This window comes from Rattus norvegicus, chromosome 6, assembly GCF_021556685.1.
Source record: "Rattus norvegicus strain SHRSP/BbbUtx chromosome 6, alternate assembly SHRSP_T2T, whole genome shotgun sequence".
In the NCBI taxonomy this organism is placed as follows: Eukaryota; Metazoa; Chordata; class Mammalia; order Rodentia; family Muridae; genus Rattus; species Rattus norvegicus.
The window spans coordinates 138,619,512-138,640,162 of record NC_141539.1 but is presented as its reverse complement, the minus strand read 5'-3'; the positions used below and the strand labels follow the sequence as shown (position 1 = coordinate 138,640,162).

Sequence of the window (20,651 nt, the reverse complement as noted above, 5' to 3'; positions counted from 1 at the left end):
ATACAGCGTATAATGGTAGTCTCAAGTGTGAAGATCCTTCCTTGCGTGTCTGCCCCCTCAGTGCTAAACCTGACTAGACTTAAATAGAGTCTGTGACCTTTGAGGACAGTGGCTGTACATCCTGACTTACCTTCTGCCTGTCCCCTGATAATCAAGCCCAGAGAGTCAGAGTGATGGCAGAGACTGTGTCTAGTGATAACCGGATTCCAAAAGAGATTTCCAATAGGAAGTAACTGAGCCAGACTGCTCAGTTATGAAGATTCAGTGATGGTAAGGAGAGGAAGGCCAGGCCTGGGGGTTCAGTCATAAACTGAGCACCTCTAGGTCCATTTGCATGTGTTATGGGAGGGGCATAAAACCCTTAGAAGATGACAATTGTATCTGTCTCAGATATCCAACATGTGGATTTTGAGGAGGGTTCTATGAATGGATCTGATGTTCTACAAGGTGTCCCTAGTGAGGACCCAGGGTGCTAGGTGTGCATGCAGAGTGTGAATGCACATGCTGTGTTTACTGGTTTATGCTCAGCAGATTGGTTCACACAGATCCATCCTGAGCATCCAGGGGAGAATTAGTACTGGTACACTGCTCTTCCCAGGGCTTCATCTATGTCACATGTCACCTTTATAGCAGCAAAACTGGACTCCTAGGTCGCCATCACTAATACCACCATGAATGTGTTCTTGGCTGTCAGGAATATCATAAGTACATCTTTGGACTTTAGGGAAGATCAAGACAGGTAGTATGTTGCCTGTGTCCTGAACTATTCGTGCCCGACCCGACCTGCCCTTGGGGGTTGGAGGTGAGGTGGCGGGGAATCAATGACACAGACTCCAGGAGCAGATGACAAATACTGCAGCAAGCTAGTCTGAATGCTTCTGCAAGCTCCTTTAACACCCTCCACCAGTGTCCCATTGGTCCGAAGAAAGCATCTCTTCTATACGTCAGTTTCCACTTGACTGACATTGTCTGTGTCCACTATACTTGGTTTTTCAGGTAGTCCTGAATTAGGTCCTCCTGCAGGAGATGGCTTTGGGGCTGCAGGGCCCCCAACAGTTATGCATAGACAGCCATGTCCTTCCTCCTACATAGTGCTTTTGGATTTTAGTAGCAGGTGAGGAGACATGAGTCTGGAATTGGGACACACTCCAGTGTAGGGATGCATGGAATCTTCACAATTCTCCTGGGGCATAGTAGCTCATCTGAACACTTAGGACACTTTTTGTGTGTGTACTGGGCCCAGAGCTTCCAGCCTGGCAGACCTAAGCTCCATGTTAGTAGTGTACAAAAGTCATCAAGCTGAGGAAAGAAGAGGGGGCTCAGATTAGACCCCTCCTGGATATTATCCTTGGTGATAAGTCAAGGTCTGAAGTACACCTCTTGTGTCCAAGGTACAAAACATGTCCCATAGGATCTCTACTTGAGCAGGAGGGGCATGAGCAGAGACATCCAGGAGGGTCAGAAGGGAATCCTTGCTTTTCTTAGCTTAGAATTCTTCCCTGGCTTTGAGGATGACCCAGGCATCACTTCCAAGGAACCCTTGTTTTCCCTGACTATTCTCTCATAATTTTTCCTGTCTACCTTGGTTTGCTAGCTGGGTGGACTCCATTGCTGGTGACAGTCTGGCTAGGCCAGTGTAGGGCACTGAGACTTTCACAGATAAGCACTGAAGAAACTAGGAATGTTAAGCACACAGATTTTCTCTTACAAGGGAGAAATTGTATAACTTGTTTTCCTCCTAGAAGGCTGGTGAGTGAGTAGCCTGGTGACCTTTGCACTCTCTAGATGACTGAGACCACACAAGATCCCCACCACCAAGCCCTTTAAGATGTCACATGTGGTCAATCAATAGAGTCCATCTTTATAGAAGAAGTCACTTGTATTTTACAAAGATTTCAAATCCATCCACAAATTCATGCCTTAAGCTTTATTGTACATGTGGGCTTGAGTTAATTATCCCCAGGAAACATTTTTTCCAAATGGTTTTGTACTTACATGTACCCAAACTAAACTGCACAGTGTCAAACCTAGAAGATTAAACCAAACAGACTACCAAGTCACATTAACCTGAACTTCCTTCTTGCTTTACACAGATTGACACTGCTGTCAATGGTGTTCACAGAGACCACCACAGGCCAGGTGCTGGAGGGAATATCCACTGAGCTGTTGTGGGTGTACAGAACAGTCTTTAGGATAAGAGAAAAAGTCATTGGACATGACTCCACAGATCTAGGGCATGGTCATGGTCACTTACCAAGCAACCAAGAGCCAAACGCATCCCCATACACAGGACCAGATATAAGATAAATGGTACCTTGCTGTAAGAGAGAGAGAGAGAGAGAGAGAGAGAGAGAGAGAGAGAGAGAGCGCATTCACACTGCCAGACAAAGGCACTTGTACACATAGTGTCTCCCAGGGCCCTAGCCTTCTACAAACATATGAAATGGGGTCCAGTAGTGGGTCTGTGAGCATTACATGCACACGTGACTAGTTCCACCTACCTCATCTTCATACTTTTAACCTATGGATCATCAGGCTATGACAGGGCTGTGGCACTGTGAACCCATCTCTACTCCTAGTCCACAGAACACTGCTGGACCAGCGGTCAAGAGAGGCTATCTAAATACCACTCTGATGCCTTTTCCTCCTGACCTTCATGATTACAGAGAGGATCCATGAGCATATTCAGGGACCAACCACAGTCAGATCAGCACAGGGACAACCAACCCCTACCTCAGCTCTGTCTACCCTTGGTTTTTGCTCTTCCATAGATACCTTGTCTCATTGTGACTTATAGGTTCCATATGTGACTATGATATGATAGTTCTTCATCTCAGATCCTCTGAGTATCAACATTCTCACAGACCTAGAGCCTGCCTTTGCTCTGAAAGCTGTATCTTCTCAACTTGGCACTGACACAGACAGCACTCTCCATTCCTGTGTATTGACCCACATCCTACCCTGAGATATTCCTCAAGGAGCCTCCTCCTCAGCCTATGTTCTTCCCCGGCCAGCACAAGCTCCTAAATCTGTGTTCTGGGTCTGAGCCTTGGACCTCATAACGTGGATCTTCTGTTTACTGAGGTTCACCCCCAGCATCCTATTCTACAATTACCCAGCATGGGCACCTCTGGCCAGACATAAAGTCCCACACTGACATTCTACTTCTTGTTCTTCACACAGCAGTCTTTCTAATGAGGCTGTAATAACCTCCTAGCTCCTCACCATTTGCAACAGTCTTCCTTCTCTTCCCATGCATAATGTCACTGTCTGAAGCCCAGAGAAATATCTTATTCTTCCCAGTAGTCCCAGTCCTTCAGGATGGGTGGAACCTCAGTATTGCAGAAGCTGGCCAGTCCCAATCCCCTTCAGAATTTGTTCCTATCCATCCAGTCAGTACTAAGGCCCTGCTGGCCTCCCTCTTCCACACCTGTACTTACACTGCCCCTGAAAAGACCTTAAATGAGTTCCTTCCTCTACTCTGGGGGATCCACTACCCTGTGTATCATGTGCAACAGCACGTTTGTTTCATATCCTCATGAGCCCCTGGGATCAGAACAAGACTCCCTGATTTTGCAACTGTAAATCATGAGATTCCCATGGCAGTGCCAAGTTAGGGACCTTCTGCATCAGGTCCCGTTTTCATTTATCCAAGACCTTCTCCTGAGTCTCAGCAATGCTTGTCCCTGGACAAGATTTCCTGTGCTTGGAAACTCAGGCAGAGCCTCGAGCCTCTGCTATATCCCATTCAGTTTGGATTGCACACTCTCTCACAGCCCTCAGCCTTTCTTCTGTGCCTCCGGCATATCAGGGTTTTCTTGAGGTAGCACTAGCTAGAGACAGGGACAGAGAGGTTTAGCCACCAAAGCTGGACTTAGATCACACATGACAAGAGGCCCAGAGGCTATGAACCCTCTCCAATGAGGTGGTCAGGAAAAGGGGGGCATAATCACTCAGCCTCAGCCAGCTCAGGGACCCAGAAGGCCCAGGTGTGAAGAGAAGGAGCACATCCAGGCTTCCTACCTTGTCCCCTGAGTCTCAAGGGTACTGCCTCACCCAATCGCATACGTCCACATGAACTAATCTCAGTCAGCTTTGGACTCCCCCTCATGTCCAGACATAGAAACCCCCCCCAGAATAAAGGGGAACTTCAGGAAATACGTTATGCCACCCACTGTCAATCCTGTTCTTACTCAATCATAGGGTGGAAATAGGGTGGCATTCACATCTCTGGAACAAAGACTGTGACTCTGGGAAAGACAAGAGAAAGCCAGGAACAAATACATCTGCTTTCACAGCTTCCACATGACAAAGGGGTCAGCACTGAATGAAACTGCAGAAGGAGAAGACCTCACAGACTGCCAGCATCTGTAGCCCTTCCAGATCTTTGAGTCATCCTATCACAGGAGATTGAGAAGGAGTTGACGGACCAGCCCAAGCAGAGGAAGCCTGTGTGTTCAACAGTAAATGTGTTTGCCAGCAGCCTGGTGTCAACCGAGCAGACTGTGGCGAGTGCTTGGGAGACAATCACAGGCAGCTAGAGCTGCACAACCCCATAGACAACAAGCCTGAACCACAAGGAGATGATGAAATATATCAAGAAGACTGTGGAATCAGTTTGGCCTGGACTACAGGTTGATAGAACCAAGGCAGCTGAGCCCTGTGGTAAGTGACCCAGGAGGGGAGAGGGAGGGAGCTTCCAGGAGCATGCCTGGGAATGCCTTCAGGCCTCCTGAGAAGCAGAAAGTAGGCACCCTGGGGTTCCAGGAACCATCCCAGCACTCAAGAGTTACTAAGGGAATAGAAGCAAACCTGAGCTGAAAGAAAAGTAGAGGGAAGCCCAAGCAACTCAAAGTATCAGGCAGGACAACTTCCAGTGAGCTAAGAGAACAGGAGTGCTGGAGAAGGCAAAGCAAACCCAGCAGATCAGGAAAACCAGCAAAACACCTACCGGGACTCAGGGCATAGGAGTCTGGATGACTAGAGAAACCCAGAAACTGAGAGAACAGCCTTAACAGCTGTAATGGGCCTAGAGATGTGCAAATGTGGGACCCCAATCTGAACTGCTAGAGGGAGAGGGTAAGTGGGAATTCAAGAGATCTAAGAATGACTGGGGCTGGGTAGAGAGGTGGCCTAGGAAAGGATGGCTGGTCTTCCCCATGAGTCCAATAGCAAGATTGGCAGAATGGGTTATCCTGTGATAGGTGGCAGTATCAAGGACCAAATGAGGAAGCTACAGAGTATTAGTCTGTGTGGGAGCTAAGAGGTGAGGACACAATGCTGACTAGTATATGGGAACCGAGGCTGATAAAAGTGCTGTGATTCAGGGCATTTCTGGAAGCTCCATGATCCAGGTTGCAGTACACAAGTAAACTGGGACAGACAGGAGTTCTGGGAGTTCAGTTCAGATACTGGGAACTTAGGAAACCAGACTGAGTACCAGAAGGAAACTGAGGCTGTTGGCAGAGATATGAAAAGGCACTGGAATTCTGGAGACTAGACTTTCCAATCAACTACAGAGAAACTGAAGCAGGTAGGGGTGGTGGATACAGCTGAGCATCACAGGAGACCTGGGGGTTGGGGACAGCTATACTGGGGCTAGCAGTGCAACCACAGAAATCAGAAGACCAAATGGAAAAATGAGGATGACCTTTGGTAGGTAAAAATGCTGGATGCCTAAGTTACCTCCAGGAGCTTAGGGAACCTCACAGAGCAGCTACAAAGCTGATGGTGCTAGTGAGACTTCCAGAACCAGATCAGGCAGGTTGGCGTGTGGAAATGGGGTTAATAGAGATCCACGATAGTGACAGGTTCAGGAGGACAAACTAAAAACAACTGAAAGAGTTATGTGTCCTGTCAGAAGCTGATCTGACACCCACAGCAGAGACATCTAAGGTCTCATAGCTCGCATCAGACAGGCTTCAGAGCTAAGGACAGCACAAAAGGAAGGAGGCATCAAGCCATCCTGGGGAGGACAGTGCAGTACCCAGGAGTGTTAACCCAACAGGAGTGGGACTGATGTAGCAGCTAGGACAGATGACAGAGGTCTCATCAGAGTCCCTGCCAAGATGAGCATCCAGGGGAGCTAAGCAGCTGAGAAACTCACCAGCTGAGAATCTCAGTAGAATCAGGGTATATGGGGGTTCCAGAGTGTGAGGGAAAGTCAAGAGTTCAGAACCCAAGACTGAGCACCTGCAAAAGAGCTAAGGCCTGTGAGAGTGTGGGGAACACTTTAAGCAGCTTTAGGGGAGCCAGGACAAGTAGAAGTGTGGGGACCCAAACAGGGAAGCTCCAGGGGAGCTAGGAAAGGTGGAACTGTGGGAATCCAGGCAGAATAGCACCTGGGGAGCAAGGAAAGGTGGAAGTGTGGAGACCCAGGCAGAGCAGCACCTGGGGAGCAAGGAAAGAAGTGTGGGGATCCAGACAGAGCAGGTCCAGAGGAGCCAAAAAGTGGAGGTGTAGAGACACAAGCAGGGCAGCATCTGGGGAACCAGGACAGGTGGAAGTAGAGGGATCCAACCAGAGCAGCACCAGAGGAACAAGGAAAGGTTGTACTGTGGAGATCCAGGCAGAGTAGCAGGAGAGGAGCTAAGACAGGTGGAAGTGTGGGGACCCAAGCAGGGCAGCAAAAGGGGAGCCAAGACTGGTAGAAGTATGGGGACCAAATGGGGCAGCTGTGGGGGCGTCGGGGAAGCAAGGAAAGGTAGACGTGCAGGCAGAATAGCACCAGTGGACCAGGAATGTGGGAGTGAGAGGATGAAAGCAGGGCAGCTACAGGTGAGACAGGACAGGTGGAAGTTAAGTAGTTATAGGGGAACAGGGGCAGGTGGGAATGACAAGTACAGCTGACAAGGATACAGGGGATCTGTGGCAAGTGGAAATGAAGGGACACAGGCAGAGAGACTACTGGGAAGCTGAGGCAGGTACGACTGTGGGAACAAGGTCAAAAAAAAAAAGCCACAGGAGACCAGAAGGGAAGCTTGCACATGTGGTAGTGGGGGATTCTTAGCTTAGCAGTCACAGGGAAAGTGAGCCAAGTAGGAATGCAGGCATGGGGGGCAGGCACAGCTGAGCAAACACTAAAGAGCTGTAGCTGAAGGGCTATAAGGTACCAAGCTGAGAAGCTGCTGGGAATCTGGAGCTAATGGGGTGTGGGGGAGCAGGCTGAGCAGCTACACAGGATCAGGGATAGGTAACTGTGTAAGGAGGCAGGCTGAGCATCTCCATGACAGCTGGAGCTATTATGAACGTGAAGCTCCAGACTGAGCATCTGCAGGGAAACAGAGGCAAGAGGGAGTGTGGGGATACAGGCTGAGTAGGTCCAGGGAAGCTGTAGTAGGTGGAGGCGGAGGCCCAGGCTGAGGAGTTACATGGGAACTGTGGTAGGAAGAGTGTGGGGAACCAGGCTGATCAGCTCCATGGGAACTAGTGTAGGTTCAGTGCTAGGAAGATAGGAGTCTGAGAGCACTCGAGGGAGCAGAATGTACTGGGTATGTAGAAACCGAGGCCAAATACACACAAGGGAGCTGAGGTAGGTAGAAAGAAAGGATTCTAGACTTAGCGGTCACAGGAAAACTAAACCAAGTGGGAGTGTGGGATCCTAGCTGAGCTGTATAGACATGGAGGAACTGGGGGAGCTATTAGTAAATATACTAGGCATAAAATTTCAGGGAAACTGAGGCCAGTGGGAGTGTGGGGATCCAGGCTGAGTAGATCCAGGGAAGCTGTAGTAGGTGGAGGTGGAGGCCCAGGCTGAGGAGCTACAGGAGAGATGGGACATTAGGGAGGGCAGGAATCATGGCCAAGCAGATACTCAGTAGCTGAGATACATGTGGGGGGCCAGCTTAAGCAGCAGACACAGGGGAGCAGGATCTAGTCAGCTTCTAGGGATCCAGGCTGTGTAGACATGGAGGAACTGGGGGATCTATAAGTAAATACACTAGGCATAAAATTACAGGGAAACGGAGGCCAGTGGGAACGTGGGCCTCCTACTGAACAAGTAACAGAGAGCCAGGACTGATGGGTAGAAGAGGAACCAGGGTGATGAGCTCCAGGAAATCTGTGGGGACTCGGTCAATGGGAGAACAGGGTGAGCAGCTATAGAGGATCAGGGATAGGCGAAAATGTACTGAGTCAGGCTGAGCAGTTACATGAGAGCAGGAGCCCTAGTTATGTGGAGGTCCAGGCAGAGGGGCTGGAGGGTAGCTGAGGGAAATGGTGCTAGAGAATCAGGCTAGGCAGACACAGGGGAGCAGGTTCTAGTCTACATATGAGTGGGGATCCAGGATGTGTAGAGAAAGGATAGCAAAGGTCATGGAGGATTCCTGGCTTAGGGGTCACTGGGAAACTAAGACTGGTGGAAGTGGGATTGTCCTAAGTGAACAAATTCCACGAAGCTAGAGCCAGTGGATGTAAAGGTAGCAGGCTGAAGGAATATAGAGTATCTGGGGTAGATGGGAATGTGGGGAATCATGCTGAGCCACTACAAGGACAGTGTGGCTAGCAGGCTGTAGGAGACCAAGCTGAGTATCTGAAGGGAAACCAAGGGAAGTGGAAGTGTAGGATTCCAGAAATGAGCAAATGCAGGGCACTTGAGGCAGGTATCAGTGTAGGGAACGAGACTGAGCAGTTCACAGGTCACCCAGGGTAGGTAAGAGTTCTGGAACATCAGAGAAGCCTCTGGAAGCCCTAAGCACCTACAGTAGACCTAAGGCAGGTGGGGTGCAGGGAATAAGCTGTGCAGCTCCTGAGGAGGAGGACAGGTTGGAGTAGAGGAGGTTCTGACTAAAGAGTTGAATGGGAGCAAGGCAGGTGGGAATGTGGAGGAACTAGCTAGACAGAAGTCCAGATGAGATTGAGGGCCACATGATCCCCTGAGCCAATGAGCTGGCCTTAGAAATCACTCTGCTGGGACCAGGGCCAGGGGTTTGAGGAACAAGGCTGAGGTGAAATGGTAGCATGACAGGGAGGCAATGGCAGAGAGGAAGGAGAAGGCATGCTTAATTCATGGTGGAGTGCAGGGAGGGAAAGAGCCAGGAGGTCTAGGCTGGAGCTGATCCAGCTTTCTGCACTGATGAGAGGGGCGGGACTGAGTTCTTTTGGCTCCAGGAGCCAGGGCAACAAGACAAAGGAGCCTAGCATAGCAAGGACACATCTGGATCTAAGACCAGGAGAAGAGTGCAAGACCGAAAGTTCAGGAGGTCATGGGAGGGAGTGGGAAATCTACAAGGGACTGTCTTTAGAAAAGAGTAAGTGCCCAGTGGAGGGAGTGCCCAAGTCCAGTGTTGACAGATATCAGGGGTGGGCAAAGGCTGTATGTGCAGTAGGCAGGCCCAAGTCCCCAGGAAGGAAAGAAGAAGTGCATAGGAAAACGGGTCAGGTCTAGCAGGAGCCAACTGAGATGCTCAGGACTGAGAGGCAGAGACCAAGACACAGGAATTGCTGAGCTCATGCAGGTACCAAGAATAACTGAGGGCTAAGAGAAAAACGATCTAGGGAATAGGGGGGCATGAGGAAGGACTGTTGGCTGAGAAGGGAAAGGGACAGGGAGAATCCTAAGGGTTGATAGAGCCAAGGAAATACACAGGATTTGGGTTGTTAGTCAGGAGTTCTGTCTGTGATCCAGAAAGATGGTGGAAACAGGGCAGGAAGATCAAATCTGTCCCATCTATATAAAGACACACGGTCAACCTACAAAAGGAAGGAGGTGTGAGGATCAGGGGCTGAGCAGAATCTGTCAGAGCTCAGGTGCAGCAGAGACTAGCATGGCTCTGGGGATAGAGGGAAGGACCAGAGAGACAGAACGGACAGGGGACTCGAGGTGATGACCTGCTTTATAAAAATGGTTGTACATTACAATTTCAAAAGCACTGTGCTACTGAGAAAGGAAAGGGACTTCCCGAGGTTTGGCAATACAAGCCCCGTGCAAAGGCAGAACCCAGGGCACTGTGAAGACAACACTGCAAGACAGGAGAAGCCAAGGCTGAGTTCACCGAGGTCACATTAGTGAGAATACACTGCGAGGAGAGGGGAGGCACTGAGCACCCAGCCCACAGCAGACAGGCCCGTGCTGAGTCCCTGGACAGTGGGGGAGGGGTGGGGGTGGGGCTGCTGGCGACCTGTAACAACTTGGAGAAAGATTTGAGTAGAACCAAGGTAAAAAGTGTGGGGAAAAACACATGTTCACAGGCCTGGTTGACATGATGCTGGGCACGTATGGAGGCAAAGTCAAGAGGGCAGTGAAAGGGTCAGAAGTGAATACTGACCCAAGAATAGAGAGTGCTAAACCTACGTAGATCGAAGCCAACTAAAAAGACAAGCTACAAAACGAAGCTAAGGCCAGACATCTTGGACTGTGAAGAGTTCAGAGAACCTAGGATCAGGAACCATTAGTAACAGGCCAAGGAAGATAGAAGCTGCCTAGGACTTGGCAAGAGCCAACTTGGTTGGACTGGAAAAGAAAGGAGGAGACAGAAGACACGAGAGATGTGCCAACTTGATTTTGGGCTTCACTGTTGTCCATACTGTGTCCAGCCATATGGCCCACGGATAACAGGTTTAGCCGAGGAACACAGATACCCACATTGGACAATGGTGGGGGAACACAGATACCCATACTACAGGGCTCTTTAGGGCATTTCCTGAAAGTGTACAGAGAAGGTGCAGAGGTGACTCTGGAATTGGGCGATGAACCCTGACATCCCCACATGGATGTTGGTATTCTGTGCTTAAAACTTCAGCAAGCAAGTCTGTGAGGGGTCACAGGTCTACACCTATGTGTACTTTGCTTGTCTCTGGAATTCTATAAAGTGGGACACTGAAAATATCTGACATCCCAGAACATGAGAAGGAAGAGCAGAGCAGACAGAACCAGAGCACAGCTTGAGGAAAGAAGTCAGGCTGCTCTGCTCAGGTGCTCCAAGTTGCTCAAGGGGCTATGAGAATATAGAAGGCTGTCTGTTCCTGTCAAAGTCACAGAATTATATCCATAAAGGAGGTGGGGGAGATCATTGGTGCTTAGAAGAGTAGGAGGTAGGTCTCTTCCCAAGAAGCCTGAAGGAGTTTCAGGAAAAAATGGTGGTGACAGAGAGACAGGCTCCCGAGATTGGTCATGGGGCTTCAAAGCCCTTCTCCCTGTCTGCCTGGTACTGAGTCATTTTTATGAATCTGGCAAGAAAACTGATACTGTCCAGACCTCACCTTTGTCCCTGGTTCCATGTCCTCAGAATTTCACTATCTGTCTTGCAGCTCCTGACAAGGAACCTGACATGTTCCTCTTCTCAGAGTGCAAAGCCCCAAATCAAAATGAACATGTGAAACTGGGCTGTATGGCAATTGGAGTGCAACCATTGACTCTGACCTGGGAGCCAACGCTTCCAAGTACTGTCTTCTCTGCTACAAACAAAGACGAATATATAACGATCCTTCAGGTCTCTGTGCTGGCCCCAAATCTGAGCCCCAACCTCACTTGCACCATAACAAACACATCCAAAAAGAAAAGCAAGAAATTCAAGTTGCCTGGTGAGTATCCCTGAACCAAGCAGAAGGGCCTTGGGGGGCTTCCCATACCCACATTCAGCTAATCCCCATAGATTGACTGAAGCAAGACCACCCCACACCTTTGATCCCTCCCTTCCTTATTCTTCCTCCATTCATTCCCTTCCGTTCCTTGGCTGCCTCTTCAATCTAACATTTGCATCCACACCTCAGAAACCCTGTACTAACTGTGAAAGGAGGCAGCTGGGTGAGTGAAGGCACTAGCTCTGCTTTGTACTTCCACACCAGAACCATTCCATCCTGTGGTCCTCTTCTCTCACTGCTTTCCATCCCCCTGGGCTCCTCAGAATACTCTGCTCTCATCATCACCTTTTGTCCATCTTCTTTGACTCCAGAGACAAGGAATTCTCAGTCCTCCAAGAAAGCCACTCCAACTCCCCAAGCAAAGAATCACTACATAGAAGCCACCAAGCCTACTGCCACCAAAAACATAGTAGGTAAGAAGTCCAGTGTATCTTACACCAACTCATTTGTTCAACGTTACTCCTCTTCCTCTTCCTCTTCCTCCTCCTCCTCTTCCTCCTCCTCCTCCTCCTCCTCCTCCTAGAAACCCTCCATGACTATTTCTCTGAGCTGTCAATGTACATCCTAGGTAGAAAGGGTTACTAATATGCCTTCTGCAAGCCAGGCCCTATCCAAGCACCAACGAATTCCACCATATAAACCTGTGAAGTCGTCATCCCTTTTTGAGCTAATGCTAAACAGAAGAAGGACAAGTACAAAGACCTTCCTGGCACATAGGACCTGAGTTCTGTATATCTGAACCAGACTGTGAGATCCTCCTGGATTCTGCAGGCATATGACCAGACAGAAAATAGGACATCTTTGAGATGCATAAGAATCTCATTAAAGGGCTAAGGACTATCACACCTAGACTCGAGGGCTTATCCTACCAACCAACCAGAGTTTCCAGGGACGAAGCCACTACCCAAAGACTATACATGGACTGACCCTGGGCTCCAACTGCATATGTAGCAATGAATAGCCTAGTAAGAGCACCAGTGGAAGGGGAAGTCCTTGGTCCTGCCAAGACTGAACCCCCAGTGAATGTAATTGTTGGAGGGAGGGCATTAATGGGGGGAGGATGGGAAGGGGAACACTCATATAGAAGGGGAGGGGGAGGAGAGGGAGATGTTGGTCTGGAAACCAGGAAAGGGAATAACAATTGAAATGTAAATAAGAAATACCCAAATTAATAAAAATGGAGGAAAAAAAGTCTCCACACCTCTAGGATGGCCATAACACATGTGTCCCATAAACACAAGAGAAGGAAGAACCCCTATTTCATCTCAAGCCACTGATTCACTGGTAATGCCTCCTAACACACACACACACACACACACACACACACACACACTAGCTAGATTGGAAGATAGAAAACCTAGGATTGGCCTCGCCTTCAGAATATAGGATAGAAGACTTAGAGAATAGATGGGGCACCAAAGAAACCTGCACTAACAAAAAGCCATACAGAAACAAAACATGGGTCTGCTCAGGAGGCACTGAGCATGCCTATGAGCTAGGCAGTGACCAGGAGAAGCAATGTCTCCAGCATAGGCCTCTCCTCACCAAGTCCTTGGGCCCCAAGCAAGGCAGCCTCATTTTCTAGATGAAACCTATTCCCACCCCACCCCAAGGCTGTCCAATGCCCCTGCCTAACCATATGTCCTTTCCCTAACAGTGTCCAAGCCATAACTATAGTCAGATAAGAAAGGGAATTTCTTCTGTCCTTTCACACATCTCTAGATACCCCCAGCCCAAGCATGACAAGATAAGCCTCTTACCATTTCTCCCTGCAGGGGCTATGGCACCCAGCAACCTCAATGTGAACATCCTGACCACATCCCCCCACCACGAAATGTCATCTTGGCTCATGTGCGAAGTATCCGGCTTCTACCCCGAAGATATCCACCTCTGGTGGCTGAGTGCCCAAACTAAAATGGACCCGATAAACTTTGTCACTGCACAACCCGTCCGCCAGTCTGGGGACAAATTCCAGATCTGGAGTGTCCTGAGACTGCCAGTAGCTCTGAGCCCTTCACTTGACACCTACACATGCGTGGTGGAACATGAGGCCTCACAGACCAAGCTTAATGCCAGCAAGAGCCTGGAAATCAGTGGTAAGTCACAGCTGGGTAAGAGAGTCAAGCAAGCAGAGCCCTGGGTACACGTGATAGACAAATACTCCTGTTTGGGGAGGAGAGGTCTGTATTGTCTAGATGAGAGGAACACTGTGCTTGTCTGTTTCAGTTTAGAAGACAGAACTGCATAACACTTTCTACAACACTTTCTAACCCTTTCTACAACTTTTACTTTTTTTCAGTCCTCTCCTCTATGGTGTTTAAAGAACCCTGAAGGAAGTATATATAGGTGTTTATTCATATTCTAGGGCTGGTATTCAACAGAAACAGTCACTTATTGTCAGAAGCTTGACCAAGTGTGAATTTTCCCCCAATAACCATTTCTGCACACTGTGAGATGGAGCTTCCCTTCATAAGTAAAGGCAAAAGCTGTGGACATACATGCAAATGCCTGCAGTTCAATTGTACAAGTCCGTGAGATCCATTTAACAAACAATAGCAGTTATTTCTCTACTGGAGCCTATGAACTCCCCAGCTATAAGTTTTTCCCTACTGCAGAGCAGAGCTTAAATTCAATAGGAAAGATGTTGGTTGTACCAATAACTGCTGTACCACTGTTTCACCAGTAAGCACATCTTATATAACAAGATGATTAATGTAGCACTCAAAGTCCATGCTCATGAGAGAATGTTGGCAATAGCCTATAAAACATCTCCCAGCACTGCAAAAAAAAAAAGGCAGCAGGAAGGCAGCTTCCACCTCAGTCCTAGCCCTTGTTCTCTATGTCTTACAGCCAAAGTTTGTGAAGTCTCCAGCAGTAGAAATTTACCATCTACTTCTGGTGTGTAAGTAAAATCAATAGTGATAACTTTTGCAGCTTGTGGCTCCTTGGGGGCCTCCCTGAACAATAACTCATGCAGAAGTAGCCCATATCTGCCACTGAGGCTTCCATTAAACAAACTTTGAATTGAGGGAGTGTCTTTTCCCACCTTCACATGGTGCTTCCTGTGTTTTAACTCTTAATGAGTCACTGAGGGGTTTTTCTATCAACCCAGCCACTATAAGGCTGTAAGGCAGGTGGAAGCATCATTGGCTCCAGCTGTCCTCAATTACACTCTTCCTATCAATGCTTGTGAAATGACTGCCTCCTTTAATGTCGATTTTCAATGAGAGCCTATGTATAACACTGGGTTGGGTGAAACCCTTAATGTCAGCTTTTCCCACTGGTTGCTTACATAGAACTGCTTGGGAGAGGCCTGTGGAAATATCCACACAGGTGAGGGCACATTCACATTCCTCACTGAGACGCTTAGGCCTTCATGAAGTCTGCCAGACATATGGGACAGGTAGACTTGTGTACTTGCCCATCATGCATCCATGCGTTGATGTCATAAGCAAGAACAGACCTCACCTGTTCATGAAGCGGGCAGAATCAGAATATATCACGAGAATGCCAGAGGCTCTCATTACTTTCCAGCCTTCAAAGATTCACAGCAGAATTTGATTTTCTGTCAGCCTTTTTCTCTAGAAACTTTGACTTAACACAAATCTTGTCACTTTTTTTTGGGTAACCTGTATAATGCCCACTGTCTTCTCTTTCATCCTTTTTAAAAATATCATCCCAAATGTCTCACCACCTCACATACACTACCAACACATTTTTCTAAATAATCATTCAAGTCGATCAGAGTCTCAGCTACTCATAAAGATCACACCCTATAATGGAGCCCAACAAAGCCACTAACGTTTGTGTTAGTCCTGTTCAGGCAGGACTCCCCAGCAGAAGCAGCACTACCCACTTCAGTGGGCACTGAATGCCACTTCTCACATGTTTGGATTTTTTTGATAAGACTTTAAATTATCTTTCAGTCATATCTGATGTTCATGGGTCCCTCAGCCAGTAATAACTGAATATCTCTGCTGTGAAGGTGTTTGTCTGTTTGTGTTGTTTGTGTGCCAGGAAAAGCTGTTTAGCACAGGTCTAATTGGTATTCTCCTTCCCTTGTGGTGCGGCTATTTCCTTTGAGTTAAAACATTCTCTCTTGGGTCATGGGGTGAAGGAGGAGCTAGATTTTGATGGAATGATTTCCCATGTATTTCCTTAGATAAATGAAGCCTTTGTCTCAAGGAAGGATGGATGGTTCTACATCTGATTCTCTACTCCATGCTGCTGATTCTAGACTCTTCCATGTCCGGTGTCTCCGGGCTATAAAGGAATCTGACCTGTTTCTCCCTCTTTGCTTCCTTATTGTCTTCATCGGTTCCAAGTTTTCAAATCACAGGATCGGCTCTTTAGTACAAATCTGATCTGTCCTGTCTTTTCCTTTATCCCCTGCCTGCTCTGAGAGACAACAGCATCTCCATCATAATCTCTCTTTTTCCTTCAGAATCAGAGACCACTGTAGAAGGCAGCATCTGTGCATCTTTTTTCCATTGTACTCCTGCGTTATATGAGCGAGATTTTCTAGGCAGACAGCTGAGCCTTGGCGTGCCACAGCTGGCTTGCTACGCCATCCTACATGTATTACTTTCTAGGACTGCAGTATCATCTCTAATCTGAAATCCATTTGAATGAAACCATATGTTGGAGGTCCAATTCAAGGAGGCTTGCCACCTCATACCATGTAAAAGAAGATGGTCAGCCAAGGGCTGCTCCAAAAATCCCCCACTCTCAGATAGCTCAGACTTGGCAGCAGAAGTTCCTATCACCCCCTAGCAGGGAGTAAACAGCAACTACTACAACTAGAAGCAAACCATCTCATACCATAAACGATGCTAGCTTCTCTGATACCTTAGGCCTAAGTCCAGGAGTTGTCTGCCTCATTTCTTTCTCTCTTCTGCTGGAGAGCCTTCAGGACCAAGGGCCGCTATAAATTTGACATAAACTTGGGATTGAAAAGTGTCAGACAGGCTCCACCTGAGGGGCCCTAAGTATGAGTGTGGTGGGGATGGAGCCAGCTGTGGCGGGCAACCTCAGACATCATCATATCCTGTAAAGATGTGTGCCCCAGCATCTCAATTTTAGGTAAGTCCTGTCCTCAGCATGGCCTTCAGCGCCTAGGCCCAAATCAGGCACACTTCCCCACTTAGACTCCGAAATACCACAGTATGTCCACAACCTCCACCCACACAAAATGGAGGGAGGAACATAGAGGGCCTGCAGCAATCACATGAGGCTGTACCTGGCCCAGCCAAGCTGCCAGTATACCAGCCTTGGCTCCAGGCTTTGAAAGCTTGGTCTGTTGTCTATGCCTCAGGATCCTCAGGCCTCCAGCAGTGAGAGAGTCATCCAGAGGTCATGCCTGTTTCCAGCTGCAGTGTACTGACTAAGAACAGAGGCTACAGCTCCACTGCTTCTCATGGTGGACCTCCTACCCGGTAGGGAAGGCTAGAACTGCTCCCCTCAAGTGGTGCCTCACTAGTGCTGAAAGGAGCCTGGCCTACATTTGCCCAAAATTGACCTTTCCTTTTCCCCGTGGCATTGCTTCCTCGAAGGACACTAAGGGTTTCTCTTACTTGACTCCCTCAGGATCTCCCTACAGATTTTCTCAGGTCACTCCTCAGAGCTGGAGTCAGACCAGCATTGGTACCCTCTGCCCACACTCACGCAGCACACTTTGGAAGCCTGGACATGCTCTGTAATCATCCTCACTAGATTGTTCCCACCTGCCTCTCTATCTCCTCTCCCACTTCCCTTTGTCCTGCCTGTTGGTCTGACCCTACTCTGTGTCTCACATGTCACAAGGTAGATACATCTGCCTGAGTTCCACATGACACTTCTCCATCACCCCAACTCCAGAGAGCAATAATGTCCTGAGTTCTGTCCACTAACACCTCCTGACTTGTATCTATGAAACCACTTCTGCCCCTCCCACCCATTCATCACCCTGTTGCCAAAGCACTCTCTGTTTCTCTGCGAAACACATCCTGTTTCTACGTACATGTGGAAGAACATTTGATTAGCCATGTAGGCTGTGGTGAAAGGAAAATACCAAGTAAACTTTTAACATCATCATTTTATTCAAAACTACTAGAGAGAGGAGGGCTGAGCAAAGCCCAGGGAGACTAAATTCCCAGGCAAGAGGAGATGACTACTTTATCCCATCCTAGGCACAGATAGGCAGTAGGACATCTATAATCACCAAGAATTCAGCCAAATTTTTAATAAACACCTTAGCTGCCAAGAAGGATGAGAACACAGGAGAGTCCCAAATTCTGAGCCAATCACCATTCACCTAACCTCCCGTGTAGGACATGCAAGGAACACCTGGAAGTGTGGTGTGTTAGCAGAATCGCCATCTTGCACCAGCTCCAAGGCCTGCTGAATCTAAGGATTACGCCAAAGCACCTAGAGCCAGAAGTCAACTATGATACCCCAGCTCCAGGGCAGTTCAGTCCCCAGTTCCGAAGAACAGGCATTTCACCCCAGACTCTATAATCCATGTATATACAGTGCCTGGCATGTAATCAATTAATTACATGATATGAAATGATTGATAACCAAGACAAAAACAGTACATGGATTTAGACCTGAGGTATAGGAAATGTTGGGAAAGCATGCAGAGGTTCCCTTACTATAAGAGTCCCAGAACTTTGCAGAGTATGAGCAGATCCCAAACTCCCCCACTGGCAAGCCTTCTCAAAGCTGCTTCTCCTACTAGAGAACCCTTTCTCCCAGCCACCTGCCACTATTTATCACTTATCTGAGTTTTTCCCATGATTCTAGGATGCTACCACCTCCTGCCTGAGTCCGACGGCCCTCCCAGGAGACCTGATGGTCCTGCCTTTCCCTGAGACCTTTCTGTGTCTGCTTAGCTTATTTGCCTCTGTGTTAAGTTGCTTCATAAAAGCAAAAACCATTGCCTTTCCACTTCTCATTATGTTGTAGAAAAGCACTTCTGTAAATTACAGTAAGAAGTGAACAATAATAAATGAAACAAACAAACATGAACCTCTCTTATCTCTGTGGGACCTGGCCAAAGGCCCCCTGTGGATGCCTGAACCATTAATGCTGCCATGCCATGTGTTACTTCAGCCATCAACCTGTGGCCAAGGTAGAGCCGGATTGACAAACAGACAGCCATGTAGACAACTTGAAGCCTAGACAAAGGCTGACATTCCAGGCAAAGCGAGAGCCTATCACACTGTTCCAAAGTGTGTGATTTAAAACCAGCGTGTTTCTTGTTTAAAATATGCTCAAAAGTTATAAAATATCAGCCAGAACTAGTAATAAGGCTTAAATCATAGGTAATTGAAACTGGAAACTATGGGTAAAGGAGACTGCCAAGTGTTTCTTATTATGCTTAGAGTCAATGGTCTATAATGCACACCTGATTTCAGTATTTAGTACTTCGATATGGTGAAATGCCTTTAGGTCAGCCCATCCACAGATTTCACAGTGACTCCCACTGAGCATATGTATGATTTCAAATAGCACTTGTGGAATAGACACCCAGGCAGCCCTGTGACCCATGGCATTTTCCTTTATTCTTCCCAGCTGCCTTGAACTTCCATGCCTTGAGTTGTGTTTTCTATGGAAATGCAGTTTCCCTAGGTCTGTACATCAGCCACCACCCTTTCTGACCTCAGACCACACTTCCGTCTCCAGCTGAGATTTTCATATGTGTGTTTAGTTATGACATAACCATCTTTAACATCTAGTCCCTCCTATGACCTTTAAGATTATGTTACCATGGCTACGATGCTTTACAATCTCTCCCTCCACTTGCAAGGGCTCAGGGCTCTTTCTGACTCTGGAGTAGTACTCTTTACCAGTGTGTAGATCATGAACACTGTCTTTTCTTAAAATGTTGCTCACCCTTCTCTGCCTTTTTCATGATACATCTTTCTGAGAAAGCCTACCTGGTCTAGCTGCTCTTTCTAGGTCTTCTTAAGTAGTAACCCATCTCCTATGCCATCCAGGTGGCATTGGCCTAACGTCATATCAGGTTTGGGTTCAGGTCTGCTAATCCCATTCAGATCAATTTGTGTGTGAGATTTCAGAACCCAGAAGGCTGGAGCAGGGGTTGGGGGTAGGGTTCTGTGTGGCAAAGTGGTTAGTAGGCACTTGAGATGGGAAGTGGTAAGTACTATTGGGAGGAGGGCATATGATTAAAAAGGTTGCTGCTAAACAGGAAAGCTGTATCTTCAGGTTCAGTAGACAGGAGGCCAAGTTAATAAGGAATGGTCCTTCTGTAGGATGGAGACCTTCTCATGAGCACTAGTTCTTCCCCAGGCATGGTGGACACCATCCCAAACTCATGCATCAGGGATGAGCAAACTGACAGCTACGTGGACATAGAGGAGGAGAACGGCCTGTGGCCCACACTGTGCACCTTCGTGGCCCTCTTTCTACTCACACTGCTCTACAGTGGCTTTGTCACCTTCATCAAGGTGGGCCTCCTACCATTTCCTTCTGAATCCTTCCTGGGCACAAGTAAGGTGCCATCAAGGGCCATTCTGAAACCCATCATCACTTCTGGAATGGCTAGAAGATACACCAATAATTGGGGGGCTGAGGAGTGCACCAGCAATCAGGGGGCTGAGGGGTGCACCAGTAATCAGGGGGGCTGAGGGGTGTCCCAGTAATTGGTAGACCATGGTCACTGTCCAGCTTCTGGGCCCTATGTAGCTCCAGGGACTTGTCCTGTTTCTCAGACAACAGCCTCTGTATGACCTCAGGGCTCTCTGGCAGGTGAAGTAGATCAGGACAACAGAATCCTGCAACTACAAAGAAAAGTGCTTTCCCTCAACATGAAGCCCACAGAGAGGATGCCTTCTATGCAGAGAGAAGCTCCAAGCCCTCCTCTCAGTCCTCGCTCTCCACCCAGCCTCCCAGACTCAAAATGCCTGTCATCCTCGGCTATAGGCAAAGAAGGTGTCCTGCTGACCCAGTCCTACTCATCCCTGTTCCCTGTCTCCCTCCAAGTCCCCATCATCCCATAAGCTTGCTGTGGTTCACCCCACCTGCCTCCTGTTTGTTTGTTTGTTTGTTTGTTTCTTTCTTTCTTTCTT

General features: G+C 48.1%; 2 gene segments (V, D, J or C); both read left to right on the top strand.

Moving 5' to 3' along the window:
- LOC134479197 (Ig gamma-2A chain C region-like) overlaps positions 1 to 20,651 on the top strand; it is a 398,327-nt gene that overhangs the window by 190,130 nt on the left and 187,546 nt on the right.
- The window catches only part of LOC148005505 (Ig gamma-3 chain C region-like), a 53,067-nt gene continuing 34,288 nt past the window's right edge, over positions 1,873 to 20,651 (top strand). The window contains 4 exon segments of the C gene segment in view: positions 1,873 to 4,665; positions 11,248 to 11,520; positions 11,892 to 11,993; positions 13,356 to 13,676. Of these exon segments, the coding sequence occupies positions 4,584 to 4,665; positions 11,248 to 11,520; positions 11,892 to 11,993; positions 13,356 to 13,676 (778 nt within the window).